This window comes from Sus scrofa, chromosome 7 (genome assembly GCF_054392235.1).
Source record: "Sus scrofa isolate SSC_HxYL_T2T_F1_AM1 chromosome 7, Sscrofa_HxYL_maternal_Yorkshire_Landrace_v2.0, whole genome shotgun sequence".
NCBI classification, from domain to species: domain Eukaryota; kingdom Metazoa; phylum Chordata; class Mammalia; order Artiodactyla; family Suidae; genus Sus; species Sus scrofa.
In genome coordinates this window covers 123,645,073-123,660,557 of record NC_139389.1, presented here as the reverse complement: position 1 = coordinate 123,660,557, position 15,485 = coordinate 123,645,073, and the positions used below count along the sequence as shown (strand labels likewise).

The following is a 15,485-nucleotide window of genomic DNA, read 5'->3' as shown; positions in this document are numbered from 1 at the left end:
CTCTGTTTCATCGAAACCATTCCATCAAGACAGTCTCTGCCTTATCACTGCCTTACAGTATTTTTAAGGAGTTTTTACTCATTCCACTAATAAGCATTGGATGGCAGACCCTGGCACATTGCAAGGTGTGGGGATAGAGTGAGACGCAGACCTAGTTCTACCCCCGAGGAGCAGGGGTTTAGCGGGGCGGACAGGCATGTGTTGGATAAGCACCCCACAGAGTGAAAAGGCATCTGCCAGGGTCTGCACGGGGCGCAGAGGAGGTGTAGGGAGCAGCCCCCAGCCCTGGGGGCAGCAGCAGTGGAGAAGTTCAGGAAGACAGGGCTTCTTTCATAGAAGCTTAGCCTTGGGAGACAGAGATTAACCACTTGCTGAGTATCTCCTGGGCGCCAGACACGATGCTAGGTGTGTGAAGAACGCAATGTCACGTAAACCTGGTGCTACACCTTGTTACTTTTATTTTATAGATGAAGAAATGGTCTAAGAGAGCTTAAACTAATTTGCCCAAGGGCACAAAACTCGTAAGTAAAAAAAGCAGCTCTTTGAAGCCAGGACTGCCCGACTCTAAAGCTCCCTTCTGCACCCCGTCTTCTGTCTGGGCTTATGATGACAGAGGGTGGAACCGCTAGTGACACATCCTGAGAGCTTACACCCTGGGATGGGTGGGCCACCTGGGCCAGATGAAGAAGCTTCTAAGAAGGGCCATCTAAGGAGACTAAGTAGCTTGGCCAAAGTCCCGGAAGCACGAGGACTGCTGGGGTGGACGGTGGGACAGAGCGAGGGCAGCGCAGAGGCCAAAAGGGGAGGCGAGAACCTGAGCCGGTGAGGTGCCCATGGGGCGCCGGGGGCCAGTGAGGAGCTGGGGAAGGATGGAGACTGCGTAAGTGCCGCCCTGGATCTGCAGGAAGGGTGGACAGAAGGCGTTCAGCAGGCACGAGCAGCGGCCGTGGGGTCCGTTGGGGACAGACGCAGGGACATCCTGGGCAGCTGCTCCCACCTGCGGGCTCAGTTCAGCCAGAGCTGGTTGGAGCCTTCCTTCCACACCCGGGGTTTCGGTTGTGGTTTAAGTTGTTTCAGCTTTGCCTTTCCCATGTCCTAACTTTTCCCTCCTTAAATAAATACCTCCTTGTTTGGTTGCTCCGAGTTATACAGATACTGAGGTTTCTTCCGCTTGTCGTCTTCTGTTTGCAAGTCTGCTGTCCTCGTATCGTTTTCACTCGCTCAGGTGCGGTTTTCTTTGTCAGAAAGTCCAAATTTGCCCAAAGCCTCAGTCTGGTGCCCCCAGAGCAGCCGAGTTTCCTCTCCTCTCCGCCTGGGTCGCATCCATCCATCCTCCATCCTTCTCGCTCGGCTTCTGGGGACTGCCTGCCTGATTGTGTCTCCTGGTTATCCGTTCAGGGTTATTTTTACTATCCTGCCTGGGAAGTTCCATCTTTTCTGAGAGCCCGTGTGTAAGAGCCACTTCACCATTCTGCCATTGTGAAGGCGAGCCTGCTTATCAGACAAATGGCTGGAAAAAGAAAAATGGCATATTCCTTCTAGATCACTGGGACGCCTCCATGCCGCCCCGCCTCCTGTGTAGGGCTGGGGTTGAACAGAGACCCCCTCTCCGTGTCCCCACCTAACTGCCTGTCCCGGTGGGCAGGCTTCTGCTGGCTCCACACTGCGTACAGACACACAGTCGCTTCCATGATACCAGCCCGCCCACCCCCACCTGCAGCTCGCCTGCCACCCCTGCAAGCCTGTAAATCTGTGCACAGGGAGAAAACCATCCTAGAATTTTAAAGGAACTCTTTTATAAAATCCAGCCTCTGCTACAAAGACAAGCCTTAGCTTTTTGGGGGTTTTCTGTTGATTTTTGAAAGGGCAAAAACCTTAAACAAATTTTCAAACACATGGCTACAATGGAAACAGGTGGTTGTAGAGAATTCATTATATTTAACACAAGCGTAAGAAAAATAAAATGAAAATGGAAGTCATTACAAACAAGAAGGCCTATGTAAAAAAAAATTTTTTTTTAATCGTTAACCAGCCATAGTTAATGTCCCCGGGCAATGGTGGGTAGAATTGGATAGAAAAAATAATTATGAAGGTGTTCTACTATTTCTGAATTTTCTGTTAACATTAATACCGTCTTTTTTTTTTTTTTTTTGCTTTTTAGGGATGCACATGCATGTGGCATGTGGAAGTTTCCAGGCTAGGGGTCAAATCAGAGCTTGCAGCTACCGCCTACACCACACCACAGCCTCATCTGTTACCTACACCACAGCTCATGGCCACACTGGATCCTTAACCCATTGAGTGAGGCCAGGGATCCAACGCACATCCTCGTGGATCCTAGTTGGGTTCATTACCACTGAGCCACAACAGGAACTCCAGTACCATCTTTTGAAACAGTTGGATTATCCCGTTTTTATTCTTGTTCTGAATACAGTGATTAAAATGGTTTTAAATCTTGGTATCATGACAAGCCGCCCCTCATTATACACAGGTCTGAAATGCGTTGGTTCTTTCCGAGACAGAAGTCATGCAATCTTTTCAATCCAATAATGTTAACTGTAACACTTAGGAAATTATGCTGATGAAGTTAGTAGTGAAATTACTCGAGTGGCTTTGACAAGGATTTTAGCAGCCATTCTGTCTTGTTCCTTTTTTCCCCTTTGTAGTATACAATGCTGTCAGGGCAAGTTCCATTCCAATCCAATGACAAAAGTTTGACGTGCACCAGTGCAGTGGAAATCATGAAGAAAATTAAAAGGGGAGATTTCTCCTTTGAAGGAGAAGCCTGGAAGAATGTGTCCCAAGAGGCTAAAGATTTGATCCAAGGTAAGAATCTAAATGGAAATATTTATCTTTTTTTTTTTTTTTTTTTTTGCTTTTGTTTTTTTTTAGGCCCGCACTGGCAACATATGGAAGTTCCCAGGCTAGGGGCCGAATGGGAGCTGCAGCTGCAGGCCTACACCACAGCCACAGCCACACCAGATCCAAGCTGCGTCTGCGACCTACAGCACAGCTCTCAGCAATGCCAGATCCTTAACCCACTGAACGAGTAAGGGATCGAACTCAGGCATGGACCCCGTCTCCTCATGGATACTAGTTGGGTTTGTAACCCGAGGAGCCACAAGGGAAACGCACCCCACGTTTACTTTCTATATGATGTGTGGTGACGGAAGTAGAGCCATACCCCTGGCACATATACTTGTTTGTGAATTGCTCAGGGAATCCCTGTGTGTTCTAAACAACTTCCAGCTACTCTCTTCAGCCTTATTTTCTTGTCAGACTGTTCCCCTTCGTCATCTTATGCACCTTCATGGTGTGAACTCGCATTTGGATCCACCAGCATCTCAATCAAACATCTGCAAAGCGAACCTCTTCTTTTCACCTTCCTTTCCCCCAAGCACGCGCCTCCTTTCTCCCCCCTCTTGCCAAGCAGCCAGGCTACCAAAGCAGGCCTGGGCATCACACCCTGTGACCTTCCACCCACAGCTGGCCACTCAGTCCTGCAGGCTCAGCGTCCCTCCTGGCCACCCCTCCGTCCCCTTAGTTCTTATCGTCATCTCTCCGCTAGAATCCTAACATGCGTCCAACTTGTCTCGTTTCCTCTAACTTTATGTTTGTCATCTATCAGCAGAGTGACCTTCCTAATATCCAGATGAAATCATGCCGATTTTTCTGTTATAAAATCCTTCGGCGAATCCCTGAGAGCTTCAGGTCAAACTCCACAGTGGAGCCTTTAAAATCCCATCACCCTCGCTCTGCCATCGTCAGACACTCGAATTCCTCAAATGTGCCGAACTTTGAGATTCCGCTGTCTTCTCCCCGTGCTAGCCGAGTCCCCGGGGCACCCCTCTCCATCTGCCACTTCTGCTCACCCCCACCCCCGTTACTCCTCTGGCAGCCTTCCAGGGTGCCGAGCTCCCCAGGCTGAGCCGTCCCTGGAGCCGGTGGCTCGTGCAGCTGCACCTGTCCCCCATGTGATGAGAGCTGGGTTTTGTCCCAGGGTTTCCCCGTAGCTTCTCCCTAAGTCTCCATCTCCCCTCCCGGCTCCCTGACCAGGGGCTGTTTGCACACGAATGAGGCAGATCTCGCTTCTCTTTATTCTTTGGGAGTTTACCTGAGTCACCAGTGGGAGTCCTTGTTTGGGATGGTTATTTTCTCCTGATTGAAAACCAGCTAGCCTACAGCCTCCTAGAAATAGACTCTAGTGGGCTTTTATTATTAGCGTCCGGTGCGCGCTAGGGGATTTAAATGTATATGAAAATGTACTGATTATCTTTGTAGGAGGTCGAAGCCTTGCAGAAGCCATTGTGTCGTGTGAGCATAATTGAGATCTATGTCTGGGGTTGATTTTAGACTATGTTTGAAAGGACAAATCATAAAATAAAAATATCTTATTTATTCCCACAGGACTTCTCACAGTCGATCCAAATAAAAGGCTTAAAATGTCTGGCTTGAGATACAATGAATGGCTTCAGGATGGCAGTCAGCTGTCCTCAAACCCTCTGATGACCCCCGACATCCTAGGGTCCTCAGGAGCTGCCGTGCATACCTGTGTGAAAGCAACCTTCCACGTAAGGCTCCAGGCTCCGTGCTTGGAGGGCAGTTTGTCGAGAAATCCCACGTTCTTAACTTAGAGCCTCAGAGACACACTCTTAGTAATGCAGTTAAAAGAGTGCCTTCTTGGAGTTCCTGTCTTGGCTCAGCGGGTTAAGAACCTGACTAATATCCATGAGGATGCAGGTTTGATCCCTGGCCTCGCTCAGCAGGCTAAAGGATCTGGTGTTTCCATAAGCAGTGGTGTAGGTAGCAGGTGCGCCTGAGATCTGGCATTGCTGTGGCTGTGGTGTAGATTTAGCAGCTACAGCTCCAATTCGACCCCTAGCCTGGGAACTTCCATAGGCCACAGGTGCGGCCCTTAAAAAAAAAAAAAAAAGATAATGGGTTCTTTTCATTTTAGGTATGCTTTGTAAGTCCCTTCCTGATATAAATACATTTATAAACAGAAAAGACATGGGAAAGAGAGTCTCTGCTAACCCACAGAATATTTATTTGACATTGAGAATGAGTTTGTGAGCTGAGGCAGTAGGCTGACATTGGAATAGTAGAAAATTTTCAGTCCATTAATGAAAGCAGGGTGCCTACTCTTAGAACTTACTTTTTTTCTCCTATAAGCCAAATCATTGTCTGTCAAGACTAGAAATAAGCATTAGGAACAAAGGCTTGCTTGAAAGTCTGTTCATTCAGCAAGCATTTTGTGCAGAGGTTCTAGAGACTGTGAGGGATAAGAAGGAAATTAATTGGTATTAAGTGAAGATTGTACACTTGAAAAGACCGAGACTCTGTAGCAGTAGCTGTAGATTCTGCACATTCGTGCCCAGCAGATGCAAATACAGGAAGATAATTGTAGAAGGAGCAGATGAATTAGAAATAAAATGACTTCTGAAAGGATTATCTTGAGACAGGAGAAGGGATGGCAGTTCCTCTTCAGCTGCAGAAATGGGTTTAAAATACTAACGAGCTGGGATATGGTGGCGAGGTGTGAAGACATGAACTGCGAGCATTTGAGGCACATGATCCAAATCTTCCCAGTGACACCTGATGCAAGGCTGTGGGGAGTAACCTCAGCCTTGCCTAAGCCTGAATCTAAGACAAGCGGCCAGGCTGCTGTGAGGAGCAAGCCAGGCCGAGGTTGGTAGAGGGCATTTTCTCTGTACATACTGTGTCCACGATACACTCAAACTGCATAGAGGTGGGAGTGGCGAGCAGGGGCTCTGTGTTGGGAATTCGTTGCCAGAACCTTAAATCTCAGACACAGAACCAGTGAGCATAATGGGGGTGGGGGGTTAACTGGCTAACATTTTTCAGGAATTTCCAGTCAGTCGCACTGCCCTCTTCAAAAGACCTATTAGAATTGTGACTCCTGGACAGCCTGGCTGGTTCATTGAAACAGAGCCCTCAGAACCTCCTTCCCAGGAACCACTACACCTGCCAGAGTTTTTTGGGGGTTTTTTTGGGGGGGGTTGTCTCTGTGCCTTTTCTAGGGCCATACCCACGGCACATGGAGGTTCCCAGGCTAGGGGTCGAATCGGAGCTCCAGCTGCTGGCCTACACCACAGCCACAGTGGATCCTTAACCCACTGAGCGAGGCCAGGGATCGAACCTGCACCCTCACGGTTCCTAATTGGATTCTTTTTTTTTTTTTTTTTGTCTTTTTGCCATTTCTTTGGGCTGCTCCCAGGGCATATGGAGGTTCCCAGGCTAGGGGTCGAATCGGAGCTGTAGCCACCGGCCTACGCCAGAGCCACAGCAACTTGGGATCCAAGCCGCGTCTGCAACCTACACCACAGCTCACGGCAACGCTGGATTGTTAACCCACTGAGCAAGGGCAGGGACCGAACCCGCAACCTCATGGTTCCTAGTCGATTCGTTAACCACTGCACCATGACGGGAACTCCCACCTGCCAGGGTTTTGCATACAGTGGTTTTAAGGACTGCGTTTCCAGAACAACTAGGAGCGCTGGGGGCCAGGGGCAAGTTGTCGTCTCTTCTAAGGCCTGACTGCCGAGGAGATGTCAATCCTGGTCCCTTCACGGGGTTCCCTTCTTTTCTCCCCAGGCCTTTAACAAATACAAGCGAGAGGGGTTCTGCCTTCAGAACGTTGACAAGGCCCCGCTGGCGAAGCGACGGAAAATGAAGAAGACCAGCACCAGCACCGAGACGCGCAGCAGCTCCAGCGAGAGCTCGCACTCGTCTTCCTCCCACTCCCACGGCAAAACCACACCCACCAAGACCCTGCAGCCCAGCAACCCGGCCGACAGCAATAACCCAGAGACCCTCTTCCAGTTCTCGGACTGAGCAGCCTCAGGAACGGTAGGAACGTAGCCGACAACCCTCTGTGGCCTCCGCTCCCTCGAGGTGGGCCTGAGGCCGGGTCTGTGCTTTTAAAAACGTGGTCTCATTGGCATCTGCCTCGTGGGGCATTTTTGCAGGAAAACCCAGTTGGTTATCCTTGTCCAAGAGCACTGGACAGAGACTGTTACTGTGAGTCAGCACATGTCATACCCTTTAGTGACCTAGCGTGATGCCAAATGGACTGTTCTCGAACGAGCAGAGACGTCTGTCAGTGTGATTCGGGACTGGCGAATTGGAGCTGCTTACACAAACAGTCACAGGTTTTTCCTGTGTCTACCAACAAGAGCTGTTCATGCTGTGATGATACCTATTGCTTCGCCTTGTGGCCATCGTGGGTTTTTTAAGAGATTTGCACCCTTCGAACAGTGATTTATCAGCAAAAAAGGTCTAACTCTTTCCCAACAGATTCTGTCATGAATTATATGTGTGGCGTATACGTATTTCTTGAGAGAGGATTTTAACTTATTGTTTTTATTTTATGGTTACCTATATAACCTGCTATTGTTAATCTTTTTCTAAAAGGTGGAAAAAAAAAAAGAGTTAAGAACTTCAGGTCCCATGCGCTATACTGGGGACCCATCTGAGATGCATGCTAAGCTACGTTATGTTTTTAATTTTGCACTGCTCTTTCCTGGCAGTTGGTTTTAATGGTTATTGCAAAATATTAAGGTACATGTCTCTGTTTTGAGTAATATTGCACTTTATAAAAGAATATGAATAAAGCAAGCTATTTTATAAAGTGCACTGTTTAAAGCCAATGTACTGTATTTTTGCCTTTTTCCCCCCATTATCTACTCTAAATTTGTCCTCACAGCCCCCTTCTACTTTAGATGCAACAAGTGGAATGGGCCTTGCTGTTCAACATAATCCTTAGCCACTGAGGCACTGATGCGAGGAAAAGGGAAATTCGATTAAACACTGTGCTTATTTGTACACTGTGTTTTGCTACAGTGAGGCTTTTCCTCCTGTGGTCGGATATTATGTATATAATATTTTAGAATCATAACTATGACCTGTTTTGAAATTTTTGTGTTCAATTTTAAATCCAGAAAGCATATTTTATAAACTTCTGCCGAGCACTTTTACGGCTCCAAAGTTCTGAATTCATACAGAAAACAAGTGCTGTGCGCTGAAGACATTTCACTGAAAGAGTGCTGCATTTTCAAGTGTGATTAATTCATTCCCTATGCAAAAAAAAAAAAAAAAAAGATGAAGTGATAGGATTTGTATGTTGTATTTTCTTTTCAAGCCATCACATGAAATGTCAGGACTGAGAAAAGTCATTTTTGCTCTGTTTACAGGAATCATGCTTAAAAAGGTAATGCCCAACCTGTTTATTTTTCAATTTGTTAATGATAACCTCTTGAGCATTAGTTTGGAATTGGGCATGATACTTATTTATTCCTTTCCTGAGATAATAGCAGCATTAATTTCAACCAGTTATGAATACTAAAAATATTGCACTCTATGTAATAGTAGTATATTTATTACTGAATCCATGTATATATTAATAGCACAGGCAACAAAAATGTCAAATATTAAACTATTTTCAAAACGTATTATCCTGTTCACATTTTTGTCCATAGTAGTTAATCGGGAATAACTTTTTATACTTTTTCGTGGCCTATATGACTGTATCATTCTCGTTGAGTCAATGAAAACTTTGTACTCCTAGCTTTTGGTCATTCTTAGTTAATGATGAGACATCTTAGATGCATTATTACCAAACTCTGTAGCTAATTGACAGAATGTGGTTCCATCAGGCACAATTATAATAATCAAGAAAATGTCCATTTATGTCTGTAATAAGGTTGACTTTATCAAAAAATGTCTAAGTTAGCTCTTCAAGTCATTTTTTAAATGGTGCATTCTAGTAGAAAATACTAAAGTAAAGTAAAGTATAAAGTAAAGGGATTTTGCCGCTAAGGGAAAATGATCAGAAAAAACCGTCAGTGGTATAGGAGTTCCCGTGGTGGCGCAGCGGCAAACCCGACTAGTATCCATGAGGTTGCGGGTTCGATCCCTGGCCTTGCTCAGTGGGTTAAAGATCTGGCATTGCCGTGAGCTGTGGGGTAGGTCGAAGATGCAACTCAGATCTTGAGTGGCTGTGGCTGTGGCTGTGGTGTAGGCCGACAGCTGCAGCTCCGGTTTGACCCCCAGCCTGGGAACCTCCATATGCCTCAGGTGAAACCCTAAAAAGCAAAAAAAAAAAAAAAAAAGTCAGTATACCCTAATGATTGATGGTGTCCTTTGATACATTATGAATACTGGAAATTGATGGGTTTCATTTTCATTTATTTTCCTTGCCTCTTCTTCTGGAGGACTTGGCAGGAAAATGAAATAGGTAAAATGACAGGAAGAGTAAGAGGAAGGAAAGAGAAGGCTAATTTATCAACTGCTGAGCCTCCTTGAGTGATCTAGAGTGGGCTTCTGGGAAGAACTCAGAAAACACTCGGAGCAGTGCCCACTTAATAGAGTATCTTCAACCTCACCCTAACTTAGAAATACCAGAAAGATGCTAGGTTTGCAGCAGTTATGTCACATGCAGGCGGTTCGTGTCAGTGAACTGCACTTTAAAAAAAAAAAAAATTCACAAAGCTTTCATTAGTCACATCAAAAATAAACTAAAAAATACTTTATATGAAAATGTTACATGAAAGGATTCTTCTTCGGTACTAGGAGAAAATAGAAGTAAATTTAGAAAAAATAACTACATACATTAAATTCTCTTTAAAATGGTTTTGGGAGATGAAGCCAGATCACCCGTTCCCTTCTTCCTGTATGGATTATATTGTATGCAGTTTTCCTATTTTCATAAATCCTGACTCATATTTTTCATAACTAGATAAATGGAGAGGCAAGAATAAGAAAAAAGGAAGGTAACAGAGGAAAGACATTTTTAAAAGACCAGTTTCTTTTAATTACTATGCCAGATCCTGTAGCTGAATGAGTTAAATCAGCTGTTTTGAAACTCATTAATTCTGCAAATCTCTATATAATGATAAACCACTGAACCACTGGAACAGAAAATCAAGTCTCCCAAGTTAATTTCAACGTGCCGGTCTGTTTTGGAATTGCAGATTCATTTACCCATGAAAAGCTGCCCTTATTTTTTTTAATATCTGCTGATTTCTGAAATAACTATTGATATGCTGATAAATAACTATGCAAATAGCTTCATATAAGGTAAGCTATTTTATAGAAACCTACTAGGATAGCTGTGACTATTTTTTAATAAGAGAATTCCTTTTGTATCTCCATTTTTTCAATATGTTCTCAAATACTTTATAAAAATATACGACTTACTCTGTACTTGTTCACCTTGCCACCATTTCAAGCACTGACTACCTGTCGTATTCATTAAGGATTACTCAAAATGGTGAAAGTTTCTAATTTATTGGTCCCGTATGTACGTTAGGCCACCTGATCGCTTTGGGTGTTCTCCCAATGATCAGTACTAAGAACATGAGTTGGGTGTTTGTGTGATCACATTCCTAATATTCTTTAAGATCTGGAGTTCCCGCTGTGGCACAGCAGGATTGGTGGAGTCTTGGGAGCGCTGGGATGCAGATTCAGTGCCCAGCCCGGCCCAGTGGCTTAAGGATCCACCATGGCCGCAGCTGCGGCTCGGATTTGATCCCTAACCTGGGAAACGCCATGTGCTGCAGGGTGGCCAAAAAAGGGGGGAAAAAAAATCTAAGTAGGTTAAGTTAAAGTCCGATATGCTACTTATTCTATTTCGATATAGATAAATTATTGTAATATAATGACATACCTTAAAATTGTATGACTTTAGCACCCTCGAATGTCTTACATTATAACACCCCAATTTCTGGCCTTTAATTAATTTATATCCCCCCACACAAGAGTCCCTCTTCATTTAATACCTTTATCTGGCACTGAAATGAATGTAGCAGGCTCTAATGAAATTCAGACTCTACATTCAAGTTACTATAAAACTCAAAGGATGAAAAATAATAAAAAAAAAAAAACAGACGCATGAAATAAGCAGTTTAAATATAATCTACCCAAAGAAAATAGCTGCTAGAGCTGCATAAAGGTTTTATTTGCTGTCTTAACTCCAAATCGTGACATTCCTTAGAATGTTCTCCTTAAGAGTAGTTAATTAAATTTGTTTATATGGGGGGAAAGTATGTTTTCAAGGGAGCAACATTTCTCATCTTAAGAACACTGGGTTAGTCTCATTTCAGTCATCATCTTCAGCATTTTTTCCCTCTGAGCTCTCAGGGTACTTCCTCTGAGCCCTTTTCTTGTATCCCCAACTCCCTGTAATATAATTAGGTAATTAATGCTTTAAGTCCTCAAGGTGGTTGTCCACTTTCTAGTTGTTCATGAATTTGTGAATTAAGCGGGTTCCAGGACTTTATACTTATCTACTATCAGAGCAAAAAAAGAGTAAAAAATTAAAGTGGCTTCCAAGTATACCCATCTTGGCTTCTTCATATTAGTGAAAACTAGTTTATTGCCAGCCATTTCCTTTCCATTATTTCTTCTGAACACATGGTAAAAAGCTTGGTATTTTGTATTTTGAAGGAATTAAAAAGACAGGATTCTCAGTAGTTATTCATCAGGCTTACTTTTCTAGTGTGTTTCTTCTGGAATAGGTAAAAGGACATTCTGTAATATTTTTCTACTAAGAATACCGCTGCAGTTGTCATAAGGAGTTAAATTACTTCCGATCCATCAAGTACTATTTAATACAGCAACTTTTCTCCAGAGCACAGGAAGCTGGGATGATATTTAGCATGACACGTTTTCTGTTAGTCTTTTTTACTGCGTAACATTTTTAATTTGTATGGTTTTATAAAATTTGTCTCTTTACTGAAAGAAAAAAGAATTCCATTTTCATTCTTTTCCTTCTGAAAATAAGCAGTTCTGATCTCTTATGTTTTGAGGTCTTCCTATATTGAAAAAGAAGAATAAAATAGAAAAGACAACTCCCTAAATTGTGATAGAAAAGGAAATTTCAGGAGTTCCCATCATGGCTCAGCAGAAACAAATCTGACTAGTATCCATGGGGATGCAGGTTCGATCCCTAGCCTCCCTCAGTGGGTTAAGGATCTGGTGTTGCTGTGAGCTGCGGTGTAGGTCAAAGATGCAGCTCAGATCCCATGCTGCTATAGCTGTGGTGTAGGCCGGGCTCTGATTTGACCCCTAGCCTGGGAACCTCCATATGCTGCAGGTGTGGCCCTAAAAAGACAAGGGAGGGAGGGAGGAAGGGAAATTGCACTTGTATGAACAGAATACTCCAATTTTATTTCTTAGCATTCCTGCTTATAGATAGATTGAAAAAACCACTGTTTCTCTTGTCTTATTGTTTTAAAATCCAGGAAGGTTGAGGAACTTGACCTTCCTAACTGCAGTTTTATTTTTAACTTTGTAATGTGCACTGTTGTGTTGCAGTGAATGTGTGATAATAATCCTCATTAAGGACCTGTTGCCGTGGTAGACATTTGATTTTTCCTAACAGTTTATTTTAGGTACTGCAGTGTTATTCTCTTTGCTCAAATGATAAATACTGGGAAAAGGAGAGATTAAGTGTACAATAATTCTCATTCTTTTGATGGACGAGGGGGGAAATATGAAGGTTCTACGTCGTATATAAAGTTAATGCTATAGAACTAAAGTTTTGGAAAAATACCCCTAAAAACCTTATGAATTTTAAAAAAGCAGAGGAAACCGCATATACACGCACTTTAGAAGAATCTCTAAGACTGGCATTGAATGCATAGCTCCTATACTTTTTCTAAAATGGTGTGTCTCCTCGGATGTGCACCCGAAGACTTGTTGAAAATAATCTAAGCTGCAGTGATCTATGTAACTACCTAAAATCTCCCATGGTTTTGCTTAAGAGAAGAACCTGTGGCGTTCCCGTCATGGCTCAGCAGAAACGAATCTGACTAGCATCCATGAGGACGCAGGTTCAATCCCTGGCCTCGCCCCGCGGGTTAAGGATCTGGTGTTGCCATGAGCTGTGACGTAGGGTGCAGACACGGCTGCAACCGTGTTCTGACGTGGCTGTGGCTGTGGCTGTGGTGTAGGCCAGCGGCTGCAGCTCTGAATCAGCCTGGGAACCTCTGTATACCATGGGTGTGGTCCTAAAAAGACAAAGAAAGAAAGAAAAAAAAGAACAAACTTGTCTTCCTAGAAAGTAAATGGAAGATAAAAAGAAGAAAAACATTGTTTTTCTCCTGTTGTATGTAGACAACTAAAAATAATTTTTAAAATAATAATAATAATTTTTTAAAATTATTAAAAAAACCCAAAACACTGTTTTTCTGTTTTCCCAGTTGTACGACCACACATATTAGTGTATCCCTACACTGGTATTTCACTAACTACTTCTCAATATGCATTGACCAACGTTTACAGGTTGTAATTAAGCTCAGAGAAATAAAGGACTTGCTTGGAGCAGAGAAGGGAAGATGAAAATTATATAGCAATAAGGAAATGAGGCTGTGAGAAAGTGAGCAGCCTGGCAAACATTTGGTCTGAACATTGAGAGGGCTCCTTTTTAAAAAAAATACTATTTCTTTTTTTTTTTTTTTTTTTTTTTTTTGCTTTTTAGAACTGCACCCACAGCATATGGAGGTTCCCAGGCTAGGAGTCCAATCAGAGCTACAACCACCAGCCTACACCACAGCTCACGGCAACACCAGATCTTTAACCTTCTGAGTGAGGCCAGGGATCAAACCCGCAACCTCATGGTTCCTAGTTGGATTCGTTTCCTCTGCGGCACGACGGGAACGCCCCTAAAATGCTATTTCAATGGCCATATAGATAAATTCCTTGTAATAAGTTTATGTACTGTGTGGATAAATGGATTTGTTTAATGCGCTGTGCCTAGACTTTGTAAGGTGGTTATTTTCTTCTGGGAGATCCCTGGGATAACGTCTTCCTCTGTTTCCTTACTTTCCCCCAAGTTTTTCCTGCTGTCTTCCACCCAGACCCCTGGCCAAAGAGACCCGTCCAGACCAGGTGCTGAGACCACAGAGAGGTAGTGATCATATTTGTAACCTTTTTAAATGCAGTGTAACATATGAAGTACACAGACCTTAAGTGAAAGCTCAATGAAGCTGTACATATATATGCACCCATATAACCATCACCTAGATCAAGCCGAGGCTTCCTTCCAGTCCACATGCAGACCTCACCTGTGTTCTACCTTCTATCACCGTAGCATCGTTTCGCCTGTTCTTGACCTCCCTGTCAACAGAATTACAGTCTGTGAAATTTCATCTATGTTTTTGCATGTAGTAATAACAACAGTTTGATCTTTTTTATTGCTCTGTAGTATTCCATCAGATGTGCATATTATAATTGATCCATTTTAATGTTGATGGATGTTTGGGTTGTATACAATTTCTGGCTTTTATGTCTTCAAGTGGCCGTCAACATTCCTTTACATATCTTTTAGTGCACATGTGCGGTCATTTCTTTGGGGTTTATACATAAGAACAAAACTACTGAGTCACAGAGTGAATGTCTATTTAGCTGTAGAAGATATTGCCAAATAGTTTGCAGTAGTGGTTGTACCAATTTACCCTCCCACCAGCAATGTATGGCAATTCCAGTTGCTCAACACCCTCAGCCGTACTTGGTGCCATCAGCTTACTGGTTTTAGCCAGTCTGGAAAGTGTGTACTTCATGGTGGTTTTATCCATCATGGCAAGCGTGGATTTTATTGTGGATTTTATTATGCATTTCTCTGAGAAGTAATGATGTGTGAAATACCTTTATATATCTTTATTAACCATTTGGAAATATTTTCTTGGTAAGTGTCTGTTTAGGTCACTTGTTCATACTTATTGGGTTTTCTGTCTTTTTCCTATTGATTTGCTGGGGTTCTTTATATTTTATTGATTTTTTTTGGTCTGTTGTATTATTATAAATATCTTCTCTTCGGTTTCCTTTTCCACTTTCCAGAGGGTGACCTTTGATGACCAGAAGGCACTAATTTTTAGGAAGTCAAATATACCAATCTTTCATTTCATGGTTAATGATTTCTGTGTCTTGTTTAATAAATTTTTCCTACATCGCTGTGGCTGTGGCATAGGCTGGCAGCTACAGTTCCAGTTGGACCCCTAGCTAGTAACTTCCATATGCGGTGGGTGTGTCCCTAAAAAAGACCCGTTGTGATGCAGTGGTTAACGAATCCGACTAGGAACCATGAGGTTGTGGGTTCGATCCCCAGCCTCACTCAGTGGGTTAAAGATCTGGTGTTGTCGTGAGCTGTGGTGTAGGTCAAGAAGATGCAGCTCGGATCGGCTGTGGCTGTGGCTGTAGCGTAGGCCGGCGGCAACAGCTCCGATTAGACGCCTAGCCTGGGAACCTCCATGTGCCGTGGGAGCGGCCTAGAAAAGGCAAAAAAAAAAAAAAAAAAAAGACATTCATTAATTAATTTTTATCCCAATATTATGAAGATAGTCTTACATTCTTCTAAAAGCTTGTTTTACCATTCTCATTAGGTATACAATCCATCTAGCACTGATATTTGTATATGGTATGAAGTAGTAGCCAAAGTTCCTTTATCTCTGTATGAGTATTCACTT

The 15,485-nt window shown here is 43.3% G+C and overlaps 1 protein-coding gene and 1 long non-coding RNA gene across 18 annotated transcripts in view; one reads left to right on the top strand and one right to left on the bottom strand.

The window, feature by feature from the left end:
- Nucleotides 1–8,471, top strand: part of RPS6KA5 (ribosomal protein S6 kinase A5) — a 191,758-nt gene extending 183,287 nt beyond the window's left edge. For all 12 annotated transcript variants that reach the window (XM_084970040.1, XM_084970035.1, XM_084970033.1 and 9 more), the window contains 3 exons: nucleotides 2,667–2,826; nucleotides 4,408–4,571; nucleotides 6,616–8,471. In XM_084970040.1, the coding sequence (XP_084826166.1) occupies nucleotides 2,667–2,826; nucleotides 4,408–4,571; nucleotides 6,616–6,855 (564 nt within the window). In that variant the 3' untranslated portion in view covers nucleotides 6,856–8,471. The remainder of the gene's footprint in view (nucleotides 1–2,666; nucleotides 2,827–4,407; nucleotides 4,572–6,615) is intronic.
- Nucleotides 1–15,485, bottom strand: part of LOC102168159 (uncharacterized) — a 126,372-nt gene that overhangs the window by 83,629 nt on the left and 27,258 nt on the right. Inside the window, exon 3 of one of the 6 annotated variants that reach the window (XR_014811299.1) lies at nucleotides 436–1,510. The exons of the other annotated variants lie outside the window; for them this stretch is intronic. This is a non-coding gene — a long non-coding RNA (uncharacterized LOC102168159). Of the gene's footprint in view, nucleotides 1–435; nucleotides 1,511–15,485 lie in introns of those variants that run through there. 6 annotated transcript variants of the gene reach the window in all.